Source organism: Mobula hypostoma, chromosome 30 (genome assembly GCF_963921235.1).
Source record: "Mobula hypostoma chromosome 30, sMobHyp1.1, whole genome shotgun sequence".
NCBI classification, from domain to species: Eukaryota; Metazoa; Chordata; class Chondrichthyes; order Myliobatiformes; family Myliobatidae; genus Mobula; species Mobula hypostoma.
Genome location: NC_086126.1, coordinates 12,339,037 through 12,354,947, shown reverse-complemented (window position 1 = coordinate 12,354,947; position 15,911 = coordinate 12,339,037). Strand labels below are relative to the sequence as shown.

Here is a 15,911-nt window from a genome sequence, read left to right as displayed (position 1 = left end):
TGCGTCATGCTCACCAAACATAATGGACGACTCCAACAGACTCGCAGGTGAAGTGCTGCCTCATCTGGAAGGACAGTTTGGGGTCCTCATTGGAGGTGACTGGGCAGGTTAGACCACTTTCAGGGGTAAGTGCCTGGAAGGAGATTAGTTGGGAGGGATGAATGGACAAGGGAATTGTGGAGGGAACGATCCCTGTGGAAGGTGGAGTGTTCGTGGGGTGGGGGGGGGCAGTGGAAGTTATGGAGGATGATGTGTTGGTTGCGGAGCTGATGGAGAGGTAGAGAAGAACAGAAGGGACCCCATCATTATTAAGGCAGTGGGAACATGGTGTGAGCGTGGATGATCGGGAAATGGAGGAGATGCGGGTGACAGCAGCATCAATAGTGGTGGGAGGGGGCCCGTTCTTTAAAGAAGGCTGACATCTCTGATGTCCTGGAATGGAAAGCCTCGTCCTGCAGGTGAAGAGACTGGGAAGAGCAAATAATATTTTTCCCGGAGACCGGTTGGGAAGAGTTATAGTCATGATAACCATGGGGATCAGGTTTATGAAAGATATCAGTTGACTGTTTGTATACAGAGACAGAGAGAACAGGAAAGGGGAGGGGTGGTGTCAGAAATGAACCAAGTGAATGTAAGGGCCGGGTGGAAGTTAGAGCCAAAGTTGATAAAATTGACGAGCTCAGCGTGGGTGCACGAAACGGCGCCGATGTTGTTGTCAGTGCCGCGAGGGAGGAGGACAACTTTGTTCTTGTTAAAAGAGGAGAATGGCCAGACTGATTCAAGCTGACAGGTAGGCAACAGGAACTCAAATAACCGCATATTACAACAGTGGTGTGCAGAAGAGCATCTCTGAACACACAACACGTCGAACCTTGAAGTGGACGGGCAACAGCAGAAGATCATGAACACACACTCCGAGGTCATATTTTCAGATACAGGAGGCACATGATGTAGTGGCCATTGAGTGTACAAGACATTCGATAAGCTGTAGTCAAAGCTAACGTGAAAGTTATTCTCAGGGAATCGACATACAACCCTGAGATTCATTTCCCTGCCGGCATACTCAGCAAATCCATAGAACAGTAACTGTAAACTGGATCAGTGAAAGATTAACCAGCGTGCAGAAGACAATAAACTGCAAATGCAAATATAAATAAATAACGAGAACATGAGATAAGGAGTCCTTAAATTGAGATCATTTGTTGTGGGGACATCTCAATGGATGAGTGCAGTTATCCCCTTCTGTTCAAGTGCCTGATGGTTGAGGGGTGGTAACTGTTCCTGATGCTGGTGGTGCGAGTCCTGAGGCTCTTGTATCTTCTACCTGATGGCAGCAGTGAGAAGAGAGCACGGCCTGGGTGGTGGGGGTCTCTGATGATGGATGCTGCTTTTCTACGATGGCAAAGTTTCATGTAGATGTGCTCAATGGTGGGGAGGGCTTTACCCGTGATGTACTGGGCTGAATCCGCTACCTTTTGCGGGATTTTCCACTCGAAAGTTTTGGTGTTCCCATGTCAGGCTGTGATGCAGCCAGTCATCTCCTTGATGAATATAGTTTAAGACCATAAGATAATAGGAGCAAACTTAGGCCTTCGAGTCTGCTCCGTCATTTCATCCATTTTCCCTATCAGTCCCCAATCTCCTACCCCCTTCTCCTCCCCCCACCCCTTCATGCACTGACCAATCAACAATCTATCAATCCCTGCCTTAAATAAACATAAAGACTTAGCCTCCACAGCCGCCTTTGGCAAAATATTCCAAAGAATCGCTCTGGCTAAAGAAATTACTCACCACCCTTCTGAAAGTTCGGCGCTCTATTGTTAGACACGCCCGCCACGTTTGAAATTGCACGCGGACTGAGACCCGTCGCTCCGATCAAGGTGCAGGGTCTAACCGCGATCACCGAGCTCACTATAGTCCGTGGTGGTCAGTGCTGGGGCGACCTCATTCACCGAGTTACCCTGTTATCATTGCAAACACAGCAGACTCCGAACGCAAAAAGTTTATTGCGCAAGAATAATTAAAAAAATACATTTGCGGCTTAATTACACAACTATGGTAATAACTGGTGAGCCGGTGAGTTGAAACACAGATACTACCGAACGTAGAGCGTACAGCGGTCGAGCACAGGAGCGGGTTACTTGGCCCCTCGATGTCCATGACGAGAGATTGTACGGGAGTTCCAACTCAAACGTGGTGTGTGTGTGAGAGAGAAAGAGAGATAGGGGCCCGGGGAATGTATGTTAGTGAGAGAGTGCACGTACACAGACAGACAGACAGACAGACAGACAGACAGACACACACACACACACACACACACACACACGCACACACACACACACACGTAAAGTGCTGTGTTAGTATCCGTTTGACCTGGGGTCAACCTGATCAGTTGACTGTATATAGAGACAAAGAGAACAAGAATGGGGAGGGAGGTGTCAGAGATGAACCAAGTGAATGTAAGGGCCGGGTGGAAGTTAGATCCGAGGTTGATGAAATTGACGAGCTCAGCGTGGGTGGATGAAACGGCGCCGATGCTGTCGTAAGTGTGGCGAGGGAGGAGTTGGGGGATAGAACCGGGGAAGCCTCCGATCATAGGCATTTCTGTGCAGCCGACATGAACGGGCAGGCATAGGTAGGGCCAGTGCCGGTGCCATTGGCTACTCTTCAGGTTCGGAGAGAGAGAGGGGAGTGCGGACCGGGTCTGCCAGGCGGAGGAGGGTGGTGCTGGAGTGGGATTGGGTGGTTCTTCTGTCAAGGAAGGAGTGGAAGTTCTTTGAAACCTTCCTGATTGGTGCGGGGGGGGGGGGAGTGGAGGTGGAAGGGAGGAAGAGAAACTGAACATCCAAGGTGAAGATGAGGTGGTCAGGGCCAGGGAATCGAAAGTTACGGAGAAGAGAGAGGACCTGAGAACTGTAAAATAATACTAACAGACCAGTGGGCGAAGACCCGAGAGCTGAAGCGGGATTAAAAACAAAAATGGTCCTTTGATGTACATTCTCTGATATAGACTTCGATCCCAGACTATTAAGAACTTTAAAAACAAGGAAGGAAACTTTAAGATCAATTCCAAAACATACAGGAAGCCATTGCAGAGTAGGTCGGACAGGAATGATGTTCTCTCTCAAAGACTAGCACTGGTGTTCTGAATGATTCTGTGCACAAAACGCCCTCCCGTTCCCCGCTCCTCGTTTCAGAGAAAGGTGCAAAAATCCCACAGAAACAGAACGAAAACATCCAGTAAGTGGTTGTTTAGTGGGCAAAAACACCTTGCTCATGAGTGGTTGGAGTGGTTGGGCGTATTCTGGATTTGGGGTATATCGCATATAGTAATTTCACCAGCGACCAATCTTCAGACCTAAACGTGGATTGTAGATTGAATTGAAAGTGCAGTCCTGAACAATAGGTCTCCTTGAGCCCTGCGCTGGAGTCGATTGCAAACCGGACAATGCTGATTAACAGGGAGGTGATTGAAAAGTACATGTAATCTAATGGAAGCACTGTACATACATTGTAAGTGTAGAATTGTCCTGCTCTTGCCTTTGATCTTTGGCATATAAAAATGTCACAGAATATTGGGTCGGGAGGCCTCTTCCTCCGAGAGTGTCTCATTTTGTTGGATAAAACTGTTCTGTATCCACCAGCTTCATTCAGTGTGTCACTGGCAACTTCGTTCTTGTTAAAAGAGGAGAACGGCCAGACTGGTTCAAGCTGACAGAAACGCAAATAACCACCCGTTACAACAGTGGTGTGCGGAAGAGCATCTCTGAACACACAACATGTCGAACCTTGAAGTGGACGGACTACAGCAGAAGATCATGAACATACATTCTTTCAGATACAGGAGGCACCTGACGTAGTGGCCATTGAGTGTACAGACATTTTATAAGCAGTAGTCAAAGCTAAAGTGAAATTTATTATCAGGGTCACGACATACAACCCTGAGATTCATTTTCCTGCGGGCATATTCAGCAAATCTATAGAATGGTAACTGTAAACAGGATCAATGAAAGATCAACCAGAGTCCAGAAGATAACAAATTGTGCAAATCAAATATCAATAAATAACGAGAACATGAGATAAAGAGTCCTTAAAGTGAGATCACTGGTTGTGGGGACACCTCAATGGATGAGTGTAGTTATCCCCTTTTGTTCAAGTGCCTGATGGTTGGGGGGGGGGGGTAACTATTCCTGAACCTGGTGGTGCGAGTCCTGAGGCTCCTGTTCCTTCTACCTGATGACAGCAGCGAGAAGAGAGCAGGGCCTGGGTGGTGCGGGTCTTTGATGATGGATGCTGCTTTTCTACGATGGCAATGTTTCATGTAGTAGTGTTCAATGGTGGGGAGGGCTTTACCCGTGATGTACTGGGCTGAATCCGCTACATTTTGCGGGATTTTCCACTCGAAGGTGCTGGTGTTCCCATGCCAGGCTGTGATGCAGACCGTTATTTCCTTGATGAATATAGTTTAAGACCATAAGATATAGGAGCAAAATTAGGCCTTCGAGTCTGCTGCGTCATTTCATCCATTTTCCCTATCGGCCCCCAATCTCCTACCTCCTTCCGCTCATCACCCCATCCCTTCCTGCCCTGACCAATCAAGAATCTATCAATCTCTGCCTTAAATAAACATAAAGACTTGGCCTCCACAGCTGGTTGTGGCAAAGAATTCTAAAGAATCGCTCTGGGTAAAGAAATTACTCATCACCCTTCTGAAAGTTCGGCGCTCTATTGTTAGACACGCCAGCCACGTTTGAAATTGCACCGCTGACTGAGACCCGTCGCTCCGATCAAGGTGCAGGGTCTAACCGCGATCGCCGAGCTCACTACTGTCCGTGGTGGTCAGTGCTGGGCAGACCTCATTCACGTAGTTACCCTGTTAACATGGCAAGCAGAGGCAGACTCAGAATGCAAAAGCTTTATTGCGCAAGAATATCTATATATATATATATACACACACATCAAAGTTGCTGGTGACGTTTCGGGCCGAGACCCTTCGTCAGGACTAACTGAAGGAAGAGCTGGTAAGAGATTTGAAAGTGGGAGGGAGAGTGGGAGATCCAAAATCATAGGAGAAGACAGGAGGGGAGGGATGGAGCCAAGAGCTGGACAGGTGATTGGCAAAAGGAATATGAGAGGATCATGGGACAGGAGGCCCAGGGAGAAGGAATTGGGTGGGACCCAGAAGAGGATGGGCAAGAGATATAGTCAGAGGGAGAAAAAGGAGAGAGAGAGAAAGAATGTGTGTATATAAATAAATAACGGATGGGGTACGAGTGGTAGGTGGGGCATTAGCGGAAATTACAGAAGTCAGTGTCAATGCCATCAGGTTGGAGGCTACCCAGACGGAGTATAAGGTGTTGTTCCTCTAACGTGAGTGTGGCGTCATCTTTACAGTAGAGGAGGCCGTGGATAGACATATCAGAATGGGAATGGGATGTGGAATTAAAATGTGTGGCCATTGGGAGATGTTATGATCCTCTGATATCCCTTTTGCAAATCACCTGTCCAGCTCTTGGCTCCATGCCTCCCCCTCCTGTTTTCTCCTATCATTTTGGATCTCCCCCTGCCCCTCCCACTTTCAAACCTCTTACTAGCTCTTCCTTCAGTTAGTCCTGACGAAGAGTCTCGGCCCGAAAAGTCGACTGTACCTCTTCCTAGAGATGCTGCCTGGCCTGCTGCGTTCACCAGCAACTCAAACTTGGTGTGTGTGAGAGAAAGAAAGAGAGAAGGTCCCCGGGGAATGTATGTTAGTGATAGAGTGTATACACACACACGCACACACACACACAGGTAAAGTGCTGTGTTAGTATCCGTTTGACCAGCGGTCGGGAGTATTGCTTCAGCAGAGCTGTGTGCACCGCAGGGGTCCTACAGTCCGGTCACTTCGCTACCCTGACGCACTGCTCTTCAATCATCTGCACCGGCCCGAGCCTCGGGCGGTCCCGGACTTTAAATCTACAGCTGATTCTCTGTGCAGAGAGAGAGAGAGAGAGAGAGAGAGAAATCTGGACCTAGTCGAGGTTCCCCGCCGGTACCCCGGCAGATTCATGAAACCTCCATCTCTAACCGCTGACCAGCGTCGCACAATTCGAATACCTTGGCATATAGAGGACTCCCGTATAGGGGACAGTCCGGGATATCAAGCGCAGTCTTCTTGCATGTCTTCTTCCTACACCGGGCCACTGGGGAATGGTACCGACTGGCACGATCCGGGCCTCAGGACCGTGCTGGCACAGCCAGTGCTCGGGCTCGATGGGGAAGGACCACAGTCTGGGCTCCTGATACAAGACTGGTCAGGAAAACCCCTCCAAAGCTCTGTAAAAGGGTGTGTATGTATCGGGCCGGGAGGATACGGCGAGTGGCCACCCGTCACCTCCTCTCTGCTGTTCAACCTCCACCACCCCGGCCCCACCTCCCCTGCACAGGAGCTCTGCTGTGGGAGCACCGCTCCCCCTCCTTCAACGTCTCCACACACTCCAACAATCCTCCGGCTCCCCGACTCTTCTTCTCCTTCACTCCTATCCGACTCTCCTCCCCACAGCGCTCGCCCCTCCCTCCCATCTCTTCCCCCTTTCCTCCCCAAACTCCCTTCCATCCTGCACCCGACTCCTTCTCCCTAAACCCCTCACTAATCGACACGCAAAATGGTGAAGGAACCCAGCATCTATGGAAAGGAATAAACAGCCGCCGTTTCAGGCCGAGACCCTTCATCAGGGCTGGAGAGGAAGGGAAGGGGCCAGAATATAAAAACATGTCGTGGGAATGAGGATAAGATCAAAGGCGACGGGTGAAGCCAGGTGGGCCGGGGGCAGAGGAAAGAATGCGTCTTTTCCCTTAGGGGAAGAAACCTCAGTGTGGTCTGGATATCGTCGCCGCTGATTATGAGCCTGATGGGGCCCGGTGGTTTGTGACTGAGTGCAGCCGACGGTAAGTTCAGATCGGGAAGCGAAGTGACAGGATGAAATGGATTTTGGCAAGAACTGAGTCGTGGGTGACGGGTTGGGTTGGGGAGGTAAAGGGCATTAGGACCGTGGTTGGAGACATTGTCGACGTTAAGGTAATGAACACTTTCATGTCTGACTGTGACAAAAATCTTCGCCGGGTTAGATTGACAGACTTCATAAAACTCAGATCTGGAGTATCGCGTATAGTTCTGGCCTCCCCACGAGAGGAAGGACGTTGATGCTCTGGAGAGTGTTCCTGATTAGAACGTGAAACGGTACATTTTCCGTGATGAATATACTTTATAAGGCCGTGAGATAAAAAGGCAGAATTAGGCCATTTGGCCCGTCGAATCTGCTCCGCCATTTCACCATTTTCCCTCTCAGCCCCCAATCTCCTGCCTTCTCCCCGTGTTACTCCATACCCTGATCAGTCGAGAATCTATCAATCTCTGTCTTAAACGTACTCAAAGGCTTGCCTGTGGCAACGAATTCCACAGATTCACCACTCTCTGGCTGAAGAAATTACTGCTCTCCCTCCTAAAAGGACGGCCCTCTATTCTGAGGCCGAGTCGTCTGGTCTCACACCCACCTGCCACATTTGAAATTACACCACTGACTGAGACCCGTCGCTCCTATCGAGATGCTGGGTCTAACCACGATCGCTGAGCGCACTATAGTCCGTGGTGGTCAGTGCTGGGTCGACCTCGTTCACCGAGTTACCCTGTTAACATTGCAAACACAGGCAGACTCAGAATGCAAAAGCTTTATTGCGCAAGCATAAAAATATACATTTGTAGCTTAATTATACAATTATGTTAATAAGCGGTCAGCCCGTGAGTTGAAACCCAGATATTATTTGCACCCCCTGGGCCATCCTGTCCCACATATTCCTCGGGCACTTCGCTTTCACTAACACGTGTATATCTTTAGGGTGCCTCTGGTGAATTTCAACCATTTCCTTGAGCTTGCGCCAGAATTCTGAATTCCCACGGGCGAGCTTATGTGAGGGGAACTTGGACAAAATGCTCTGTTTCTCCCCGGGGGTGAATGGCTTATGAGAGAGAGAGGGATAGTAGCCCGGGGAATGTATATTAGTGAGCGAGTGTATACACACGCGCGTTTGTCTGTATGCGTTGTAGAAATTGCATTACGAGGCGACCCGGGCCGTGGTAAAGTGCTGTATTCCTATCCATTTGACCTGGTGATCAGAATTATTGTTTTAGCTGAGCGGTGCGCGCCACGCTGTGTGCCGCCGGGGTCCTACAGACCGGTCACTTGGCCGTCCTGGAGCAAGAAGATTCAGTCACCTGCGTGGGCCCGATCCACGGGTGCTCCAAGACTTGAAATTTACAGGTCATTGTCTGCGGGGAAAAGCAGAGGCCAGTATTAAAAGAGTTTCCTACCGGTACCCCAGCAGATTCATAAATCCCCACCACGTTCCAGTGTCCCTGGGGACAGGACCTCCGCCCCTCACTCCCGAGACCACCAGTGCACTGATCGCTCACCTTGGCATATTGAGGATCCTTGTGGAAGGGACAGTTCCGGGAAACCGAACGCTTCCTGCAGACGGTGGTTCTCAGCTCCAGGGTGAGATGGTACATGAACCCCGACACCACCTGCAAGAGCACCTTACAGTCAGACAGGCCTCAAAACATCCCTACGGGGTGTCGGTGTGTATCGAGCCAGAAGTGGTCACCCATCTGCACACACCCACCACCTTTACTCTGCTGGTCACAAGAAATAGGAGCAGGAGTCGGCCATCTGGCCCGTCGAGCACGCTCCGCCACTCAATAAGATCAGGACTGATCTGGTTATGGACTCATCTCCACCCACCTGCCTTTTCCCCATACACCTTAATTCCCTTACTATGCAAAAATCTATCCAATCTTGTCTTAAATATATTTACTGATGTAGCCTCGACTGCTTTATTGGGCAGAGAATTGCACAGAATCACCACTCTCTGGGAAAAGCAGTTCCTCGTCATCTCTCTCTTCAATGCACTGCCCCGAAACTTGAGGCCATGCCCCCTAGTTCTAGTCTCACTTACCAGTAGAAAGAACTTTACTGCCTCTATCTCTTTCATAATTGTATTTTTCTATAAGATTTCTTCTCATTTTTCTGAATTCTAGCAAGTACAGTCCAGGCGATTCAATCTCTCCTTATAGTCTCACACCCTCATCTGTAGTATCAACATGATGAACCTCCAAAGCCAGTATATCCTTCCTGAAGCAAGGAGACCAGAACTGCATGCAGTACTCCAGGTGCCACGTCACCAGTACCCAGTACAGTTGCAGCATAACCTCCCTGCTGCTGAATTCAAACTCTCCAGGAATGAAGGCCAATATCCCATTTGTCTTCTTGATAGCCTGTTGCACCTGCAAACCAACCTTTCGTGATTCATGCACAAGCACTCCCGAGTCCCTCTGTACAGCAGCGTGCTGCAATCTTTTACCATTTAAATAATAATCTGCTCTTCCATTTTCCCTTCCAAAGTGGATGACCCCGTATTTACCAACATTGTACTGCATCTGACACATATTTGCCTACTGAATTAACCTATACATCTCTCTCTGTAGATTCTCCGTATTCTCCCTCGCCCACTCCCGGACCCCATTCTCCCCACTCTCCCCTCCTCTTGCACCTCCCTTCCCCTCCACCCCATCTTCCCCCGCTTGCACTCCTCCTCCCACTCTCCCTCTCCCCCTCACTATCTTCCTTCTCACTCACTTCTCCTCCTTCCCACTCCCCTACCGCTTTTATCCCCTTCATCTCTGCTCCGCATCCTCACCTCCCCTACCCTTCCTCCCACACTTCCGCTTCCCCCTCTCCTCCCCACTTCCCCTCCTCTGCCCACCGCGTCTATTTCGCCCTTACCCCCACTCGCTCCCCCTCTCCATTGCCTCAGCCCTTCCCCCTCTGCTCCCCAGTTCCGCTCCCCCTACTGCCCACTTCCCACTCCTCCGCCCTCCCTCCCCCACCCCTCTCCCTCTCCTCTCCTTCCCCCTGCTCCATCTTCCATTCCTCCCCCTCTCCCCCTTCCCCATCTCTCCTCCCCTCACCTGGCCCCTTCCCGGGCTCCCGCTCGTCACTCTCCCCTTCTCTTCCCCGCTCCACCCGTCCCACCCACTCCTCCCTCACCTACGCCTCTTTTCCCTCCCCTCCCCTTCCTCCTATTTCCCTCCCCATCACCTGTTTTTGGGCCGATATCACATTCGACACCGCGGTGTGAAACAAGTCGCTGGATTTGTGGTTGAAGTCCTCCTCGGCCACCCGGATCGCTTTCAGCACGCCGGGGTCATCTGTGGGCACGGGGCAGAGGCCGCCGGGCATGGAGGTCGCCCCCACATCCGCCGCCCCCAACATCAACACCAACACCACCAGAACTGGCCCATCTTCCTCCGCAGTAAAGCAAATAACAGGTGCTGGCGTCTTTTCCTCCGCCCTTCGCTCGTCACTCCGCCCCGCTCTGGCCACGTCATCCTTCTGCGGGACTTCCGCACCCAAATCCGCAATCACCCCACGTCTTTTTGTGACATTGCAAACACAAGAAAGGAGCAGATGCTGGAAATCCAAAGCAACGCGCACACAAACACAAAATGCTGGAGGAACTCAGCAGGCCAGGCAGCATGTATGGGGGAGAAGAAAGTACAATCGACGTTTCCGGCCGTGACTCTTCGTCTGGACTATGGAAAAGAGAGGTTTTGGGCCAAGATCTTTTCTTCAGGACTGAGAGGGAAGGGGAAAGACGTCTGGATAAGTAGCTGGAGGGAAGGGAAGGACGCTAGCTGGAATGTGATAGGTGAAGCCGGGTGAGTGGGAGAGAGGAAGGAACCAGAGGGGAGAGGAGAGTGGAGCATACAGGAAAGGGAAGGAGGAGGGGATCCAGGTGGAGGTAATAAGAAGTGAAAGGTCAGAGTTGGGAAGAGAAAGAAGAGGGTGGGGAACGAGTTATACCACAAGGAGAAAATTAATATTCATGACATTGTGGTGAAGCTTCCCAGACGGAACATAAGGTGTTGCTTCTTCACTCTGAGGGTGACCTCATTTTGACACATTTTGGCCTTGGACCGACACGCCAGAACGGAAACGGGAATGGGAATCGGAATTAAAAGTTTCGCTTGTGGCAGACGGGGGTGGTGGTGACGCAGGTGCTGGAAGTGGCCCCATAATTTCCTACGGCGTTGACTGTTCGTCAGCTGAACCAGGCCGGGAAACTCAAAACGTAACTCGTAATTGGTCGAAGCTTGCACTTTTTCACTTCCGCACGAACAACAATGTGACAGGCCAACAACTTAAAACATAAATTCTACTCTCCTCTGTGCACCAATACTCATTCAAATCGCTCCTCCACTTCTAATCACCACAATCGGGAATCTCCCATTGTTCAGAGAATAGATCCTTCTTCTCCCAGCCCCTGGCATGCACTTTCTTCCTTGCGATGATGACTCTTCGAGGTCATCGCTATTATGCATTTGAAGCCTCTGCTTTCTGTTCATTCCATTCCAGTTCAAATGTTGCCTTTCAGTGTCAGCGTCATCTGTCTGTCCGATAATACCTTCCCACTGGATATAGTCAGACAGCTACACAGCTTCTCTTGTCTCCTTCTATTCTTGTTCAAACCAGGTCACTTAGACAGTGGGTCGAGGTACCGAGACGACTTCTGCAAAGCTGCCATTGTACTCAACACACAGCTTATCTGAGAATGTTCTCAAGTTTAGCAGAAACTCATTGTCACAACGTTCAATTGTTCTGTTTCCATTACCCCTGTGGAAGAATCAGTTCTCGAACGGTTCACAAGATGGAGGCTACAGGGCAGCCTCACAAAATGGCGGATTCCATTCCGTCAAGCACATGGCAATAATAAAGACAATTGGTTTGTCTGTTTCCACTAACCTCGACCCATTCGAGTTTGACACTTTCTCCCACATTTCACTCCCCCACCGCCGATAATGGGTCTCACCGATGTAGAGAAGGCTGCGTCAAAGGCACCAAACACAATGGACGACACCGGCAGATTTGCAGGTGAATTGCTGCCTCACCTGGAAGGACAGTTTGGGGTCCTCATTGGAGGTGACTGGGCAGGTTAGGCCAGTTGCAGGGGTAAGTGCCTGGAGGGAGATCAGTGGGGAGGGATGAATGGATAAGGGAATTATGGAGGGAACGATCCCTGTGGAAAGTGGAGTGTTCGTGGGGGGTCAGTTGAAGTTGTGGACGATGATGTTTTGGGTGCGGAGTCTGATGGAGAGGTAGGCAAGAACAAAAGGGACTCTATCATTATTAAGGCAGCGAAACGATGGTGTGAGGGTGGATGATCGGAAAATGGAGGAGATGCGGGTGAGGGCAGCATCAATAGTGGAGGTGGGGCCTTCTTTAAAGAACGGGCCCACTCCCACCAATATTGATGCTGTTCTTACCCGCATCTCCTCCATTTTCCGATCATCCACGCTCACACCATCTTCCCGCTGTCTTAACAGTGATGGAGTCCCTTCTGTTCTTCTCTACCTCTCCATCAGGTCCGCACCCAACACATCATCCTCCACAACTTCCACTGCCCCCCCCCAACGAACACTCCACCTTCCACAGGGATCGTTCCCTCCATAATTCTATTGTCCATTCATCCCTCCCTGCTAATCTCCTTCCAGGCACTTACCCCTGCAAGTGGCCTAACCTGCCCAGTCACCTCCAATAAGGGCCCCAAACTGTCCTTCCAGGTGAGGCAGCACTTCACCTGCGAAGCTGCTGGAGTCGTCCATTGTGTTAGGTGCGCCTGACGCAGTCTCCTCGACATTGGTGAGATCCATTGTCGACCGTGGGGGAGTGAAAATGTGGAAGAAAGTGTCAAACTCGAATGAGTGGAGTTAAGCGGAAAGAGACAAACTAATTGTCCTTGTTCTTGCCATGTGCTTGACGGAAGGAGTCCGCCATTTTGTGAGGTTGCCCTCTAGCCTCCATCTTGTGAACTGTTCGAGAACTGATTAATCCTCAGGGGTAATCGAATCACAGCAATTGAACGTTGAAACAATGAGTTTCTGCTAAACCTGAGAACATTCTCAGATAAGCTGTGTATTGAGTACAATGGACGCTTTGCAGAAGTCGTCTCGTTACCTCGACCCGCTGTCTAAGTGACCTGGTTTGAACAAGAATCGAAGGAGACAAGAGAAGCTGTGTGGCTGTCTGACTAGATCCAGTGGGAGGTGTTATCGGACAGTCAGATGACGCTGAGACTGAAAGCAACATTTGAACTGGAATGGAATGAAAAGAAAGCAGGGGCTTCAAATGCATATCAGCGATGACCTCGAAGAGTCATCATCGCAAGGAAGAAAGTGCATGCCAGGGGCTGGGAGAAGAAGGGTCGATCTTCTGAACAATGGGAGATTCCCGATTGTTGTGATTTGAAGTGGAGGAGCGGTTTGAATGAGTATTGGTTCACAGCGAAGATTAGAATTCATGTTTTAAGTTGTTAACCTGTTACATTCCTGTTCCTGCAGAGGCGAAAAAGTGCAAGCTTCGACTAATTACAAGTTACGTGGTGAGTTTCCCGGCCTGGTTCAGTTGACGGACAGTCAACACCGTAGGAAATCAGGAGGCCACTTCCAGAACCTGCACCACCACCACCACCGTCTGCCACAAGAGGGATTCGCCGTGGCCAAAACGTTTAATTCCGATTCCCATTCCCGTTTCCGTTCTGCCGTGTCGGTCCAAGGCCGAAATGTGCCAAAATGAGGTTACCCTCAGTGTGGAGAAACAACACCTTATATTCCGTCTCGGAAGCTTCACCACAATGTCATGAATATTAATTTTCTCCTTGTGGTATAGAAACGTTCCCCAGCCGCTTCTTCATCTTCCCAACTCTGTCCATTCACTTCTTATTACCTCCACCAGGGTCCCCTCCTCCATCCCTTCCCTATGGTCCACTCTCCCCTCCCCTCTGGTTCCTTCCTCTCTCCCACTCACCCGTTCCCACCTGCAAGAAGACTGCGCTTGATATCCCGGACTGTCCCTTCCACAGGAGTCCTCTACTTGCCTAGGTGATCGAAGTATGCGACGCTGGTCAGCGGGAGAGAGGGAGTTTTCATCAATCTGCCGGTGAACCGGCGGGGAATCTCTACTGGCTCCAGTTCTCTCTCTCTCTCTCTCCCCCCCCCCCCCACCCGCAGGGAATCAGCTGTAGACCGTGCAGATGACCGGACTGTAGCAATACTCCTGTCCCCAGGTCAAACGGATACTGACACAGCACTTTACTTGTATGTGTGTGTGTGTGTGTGTGTGTGTGTGTGTGTGTGTGTTTGTTCGTACACTCTATCACTAACATGCACTCCCCGGGCCACTATCTCTCTTTCTCTCTCTCACACACACCAAGTTTGAGTTGGAACTCCTATATAATCGCTCGTCATGGACATCGAGGGTCAAGTAACCCGCTTCTGTGCTCGACCGCTGTACGTTCTTCTTTCGGTACTATCTGTGTTTCAACTCAACGGCTCACCAGGTATTACCATAATTGTATAATTAAGCCGCAAATGTATATATATATATATGCAAACACGAAGAATTCTGCAGATGCTGGAAATTCAAGCAACACACATCAAAGTTGCTGGTGAACGCAGCAGGCCAGGCAACATTTCCAGGAAGAGGTACAGTCGACGTTTCTGGCCGAGACCCTTTGCAGGACTAACTGTAGGAGGAGCTAGTAAGAGATTTGAAAGGGGGAGGGGGAGGGAGAGATCCAAAATGATAGGAGAAGACAGGAGGGGGAGGGATGGAGCCAAGAGCTGGACAGGTGATTGGCAAAAGGGATATGAGAGGATCATGGCATCTCCCAATAGCCTCACATTTTAATTCCACATCCCATTCCCATTCTGATATGTCTATCCATGGCCTCCTCTACTGTAAAGATGAAGCTACACTCAGGTTAGAGGAACAAAACCAATATTCCCTCTGGGTAGTCTCCAACCTGACGGCATGAACATTGATTTCTCTAACTTCCGCTACACATTGTTCTCTCTCTCTGCTTCTTCTTCCCCTGTCCCTCTGACTATACCCCTTGCCCATCCTCTGGGTTTTCCCCCTCCCCCTTTTCCTTCTCCCTGGGCCTCCTGTCCATTATCCTCTCATATCCCTTTTGCCAATCACCTGTTCAGCTCTTGGCTCCATCCCTCCCCCTCCTGACTTCTCCTATGATTTTGGATCTCTCCGTCCCCCTCCCACTTTCAAATCTCTTACTAGCTCTTCCTTCAGTTAGTCCTGACGAAGGGTCTCGGCCCGAAACGTCGACTGTACCTCTTCCTAGAGATGCTGCCTGGTCTGCTGCGTTCACCAGCAACTTTGATGTGTGTGTATGTATATATATATATATATATATATATATATACATAATTTATTCTTCCGCAATAAAGCTTTTGCATTCTGAATCTGCCTGTGTCTGCAATGTTAACAGGGTAACTGGATGAATGAGGTCGCTCCAGCACTGACCACCACGGGCTGTAGTGAGCACGGCGATCGCGCTTAGACCCTGCACCTTGATCGAAGCGACGGGTCTCAGTCAACTGTGCAATTTCAAGTGTGGCGGGCGTGTCTAACAATAGAGCGCTGACCTTTGAGAAGGGTGATGAGTAATTTCTTTTGATCAGGGCAGGAAGGGATGAGGTGTGGAGGCGAAGGAGGTAGGAGATTGGGGGCTGATAAGAAATATGGATGAAATGACGCAGCAGACTCGAAGGCCTAATTTTGCTCCTATATCTTATGGTCTTAAAACTATATGAATCAAGGACATGACTGGTTGCATCACAGCCTGGCATGGGAACACCAAAACCTTCGAGTGGAAAATCCAACAAAATGTAGTGGATTCGTCCCAGTCCATCACGGGTAAAGCCCTCCCCACCACTGAGCACGTCTACATGAAACATTGCCATCGGAGGCAAGCAGCATCCATCATCAGAGACCCCCACCACCCAGGCCATGCTCTCCTCT

General features: G+C 50.1%; 1 protein-coding gene across 1 annotated transcript; it reads right to left on the bottom strand.

Annotated features, from left to right (window-relative positions):
* Positions 1-8,093: 8,093 nt before the first annotated feature.
* On the bottom strand, positions 8,094-12,745 carry LOC134339581 (cystatin-2-like). Its single transcript, XM_063036208.1, has 4 exons — positions 12,673-12,745; positions 10,134-10,435; positions 8,450-8,560; positions 8,094-8,305 (listed from the first exon to the last, which is right to left on the bottom strand). Exons 1-4 carry the CDS (start codon positions 12,743-12,745, stop codon positions 8,216-8,218), a joined length of 576 nt encoding a protein of 191 aa, XP_062892278.1. The 3' UTR covers positions 8,094-8,215.
* Positions 12,746-15,911: the final 3,166 nt, after the last annotated feature.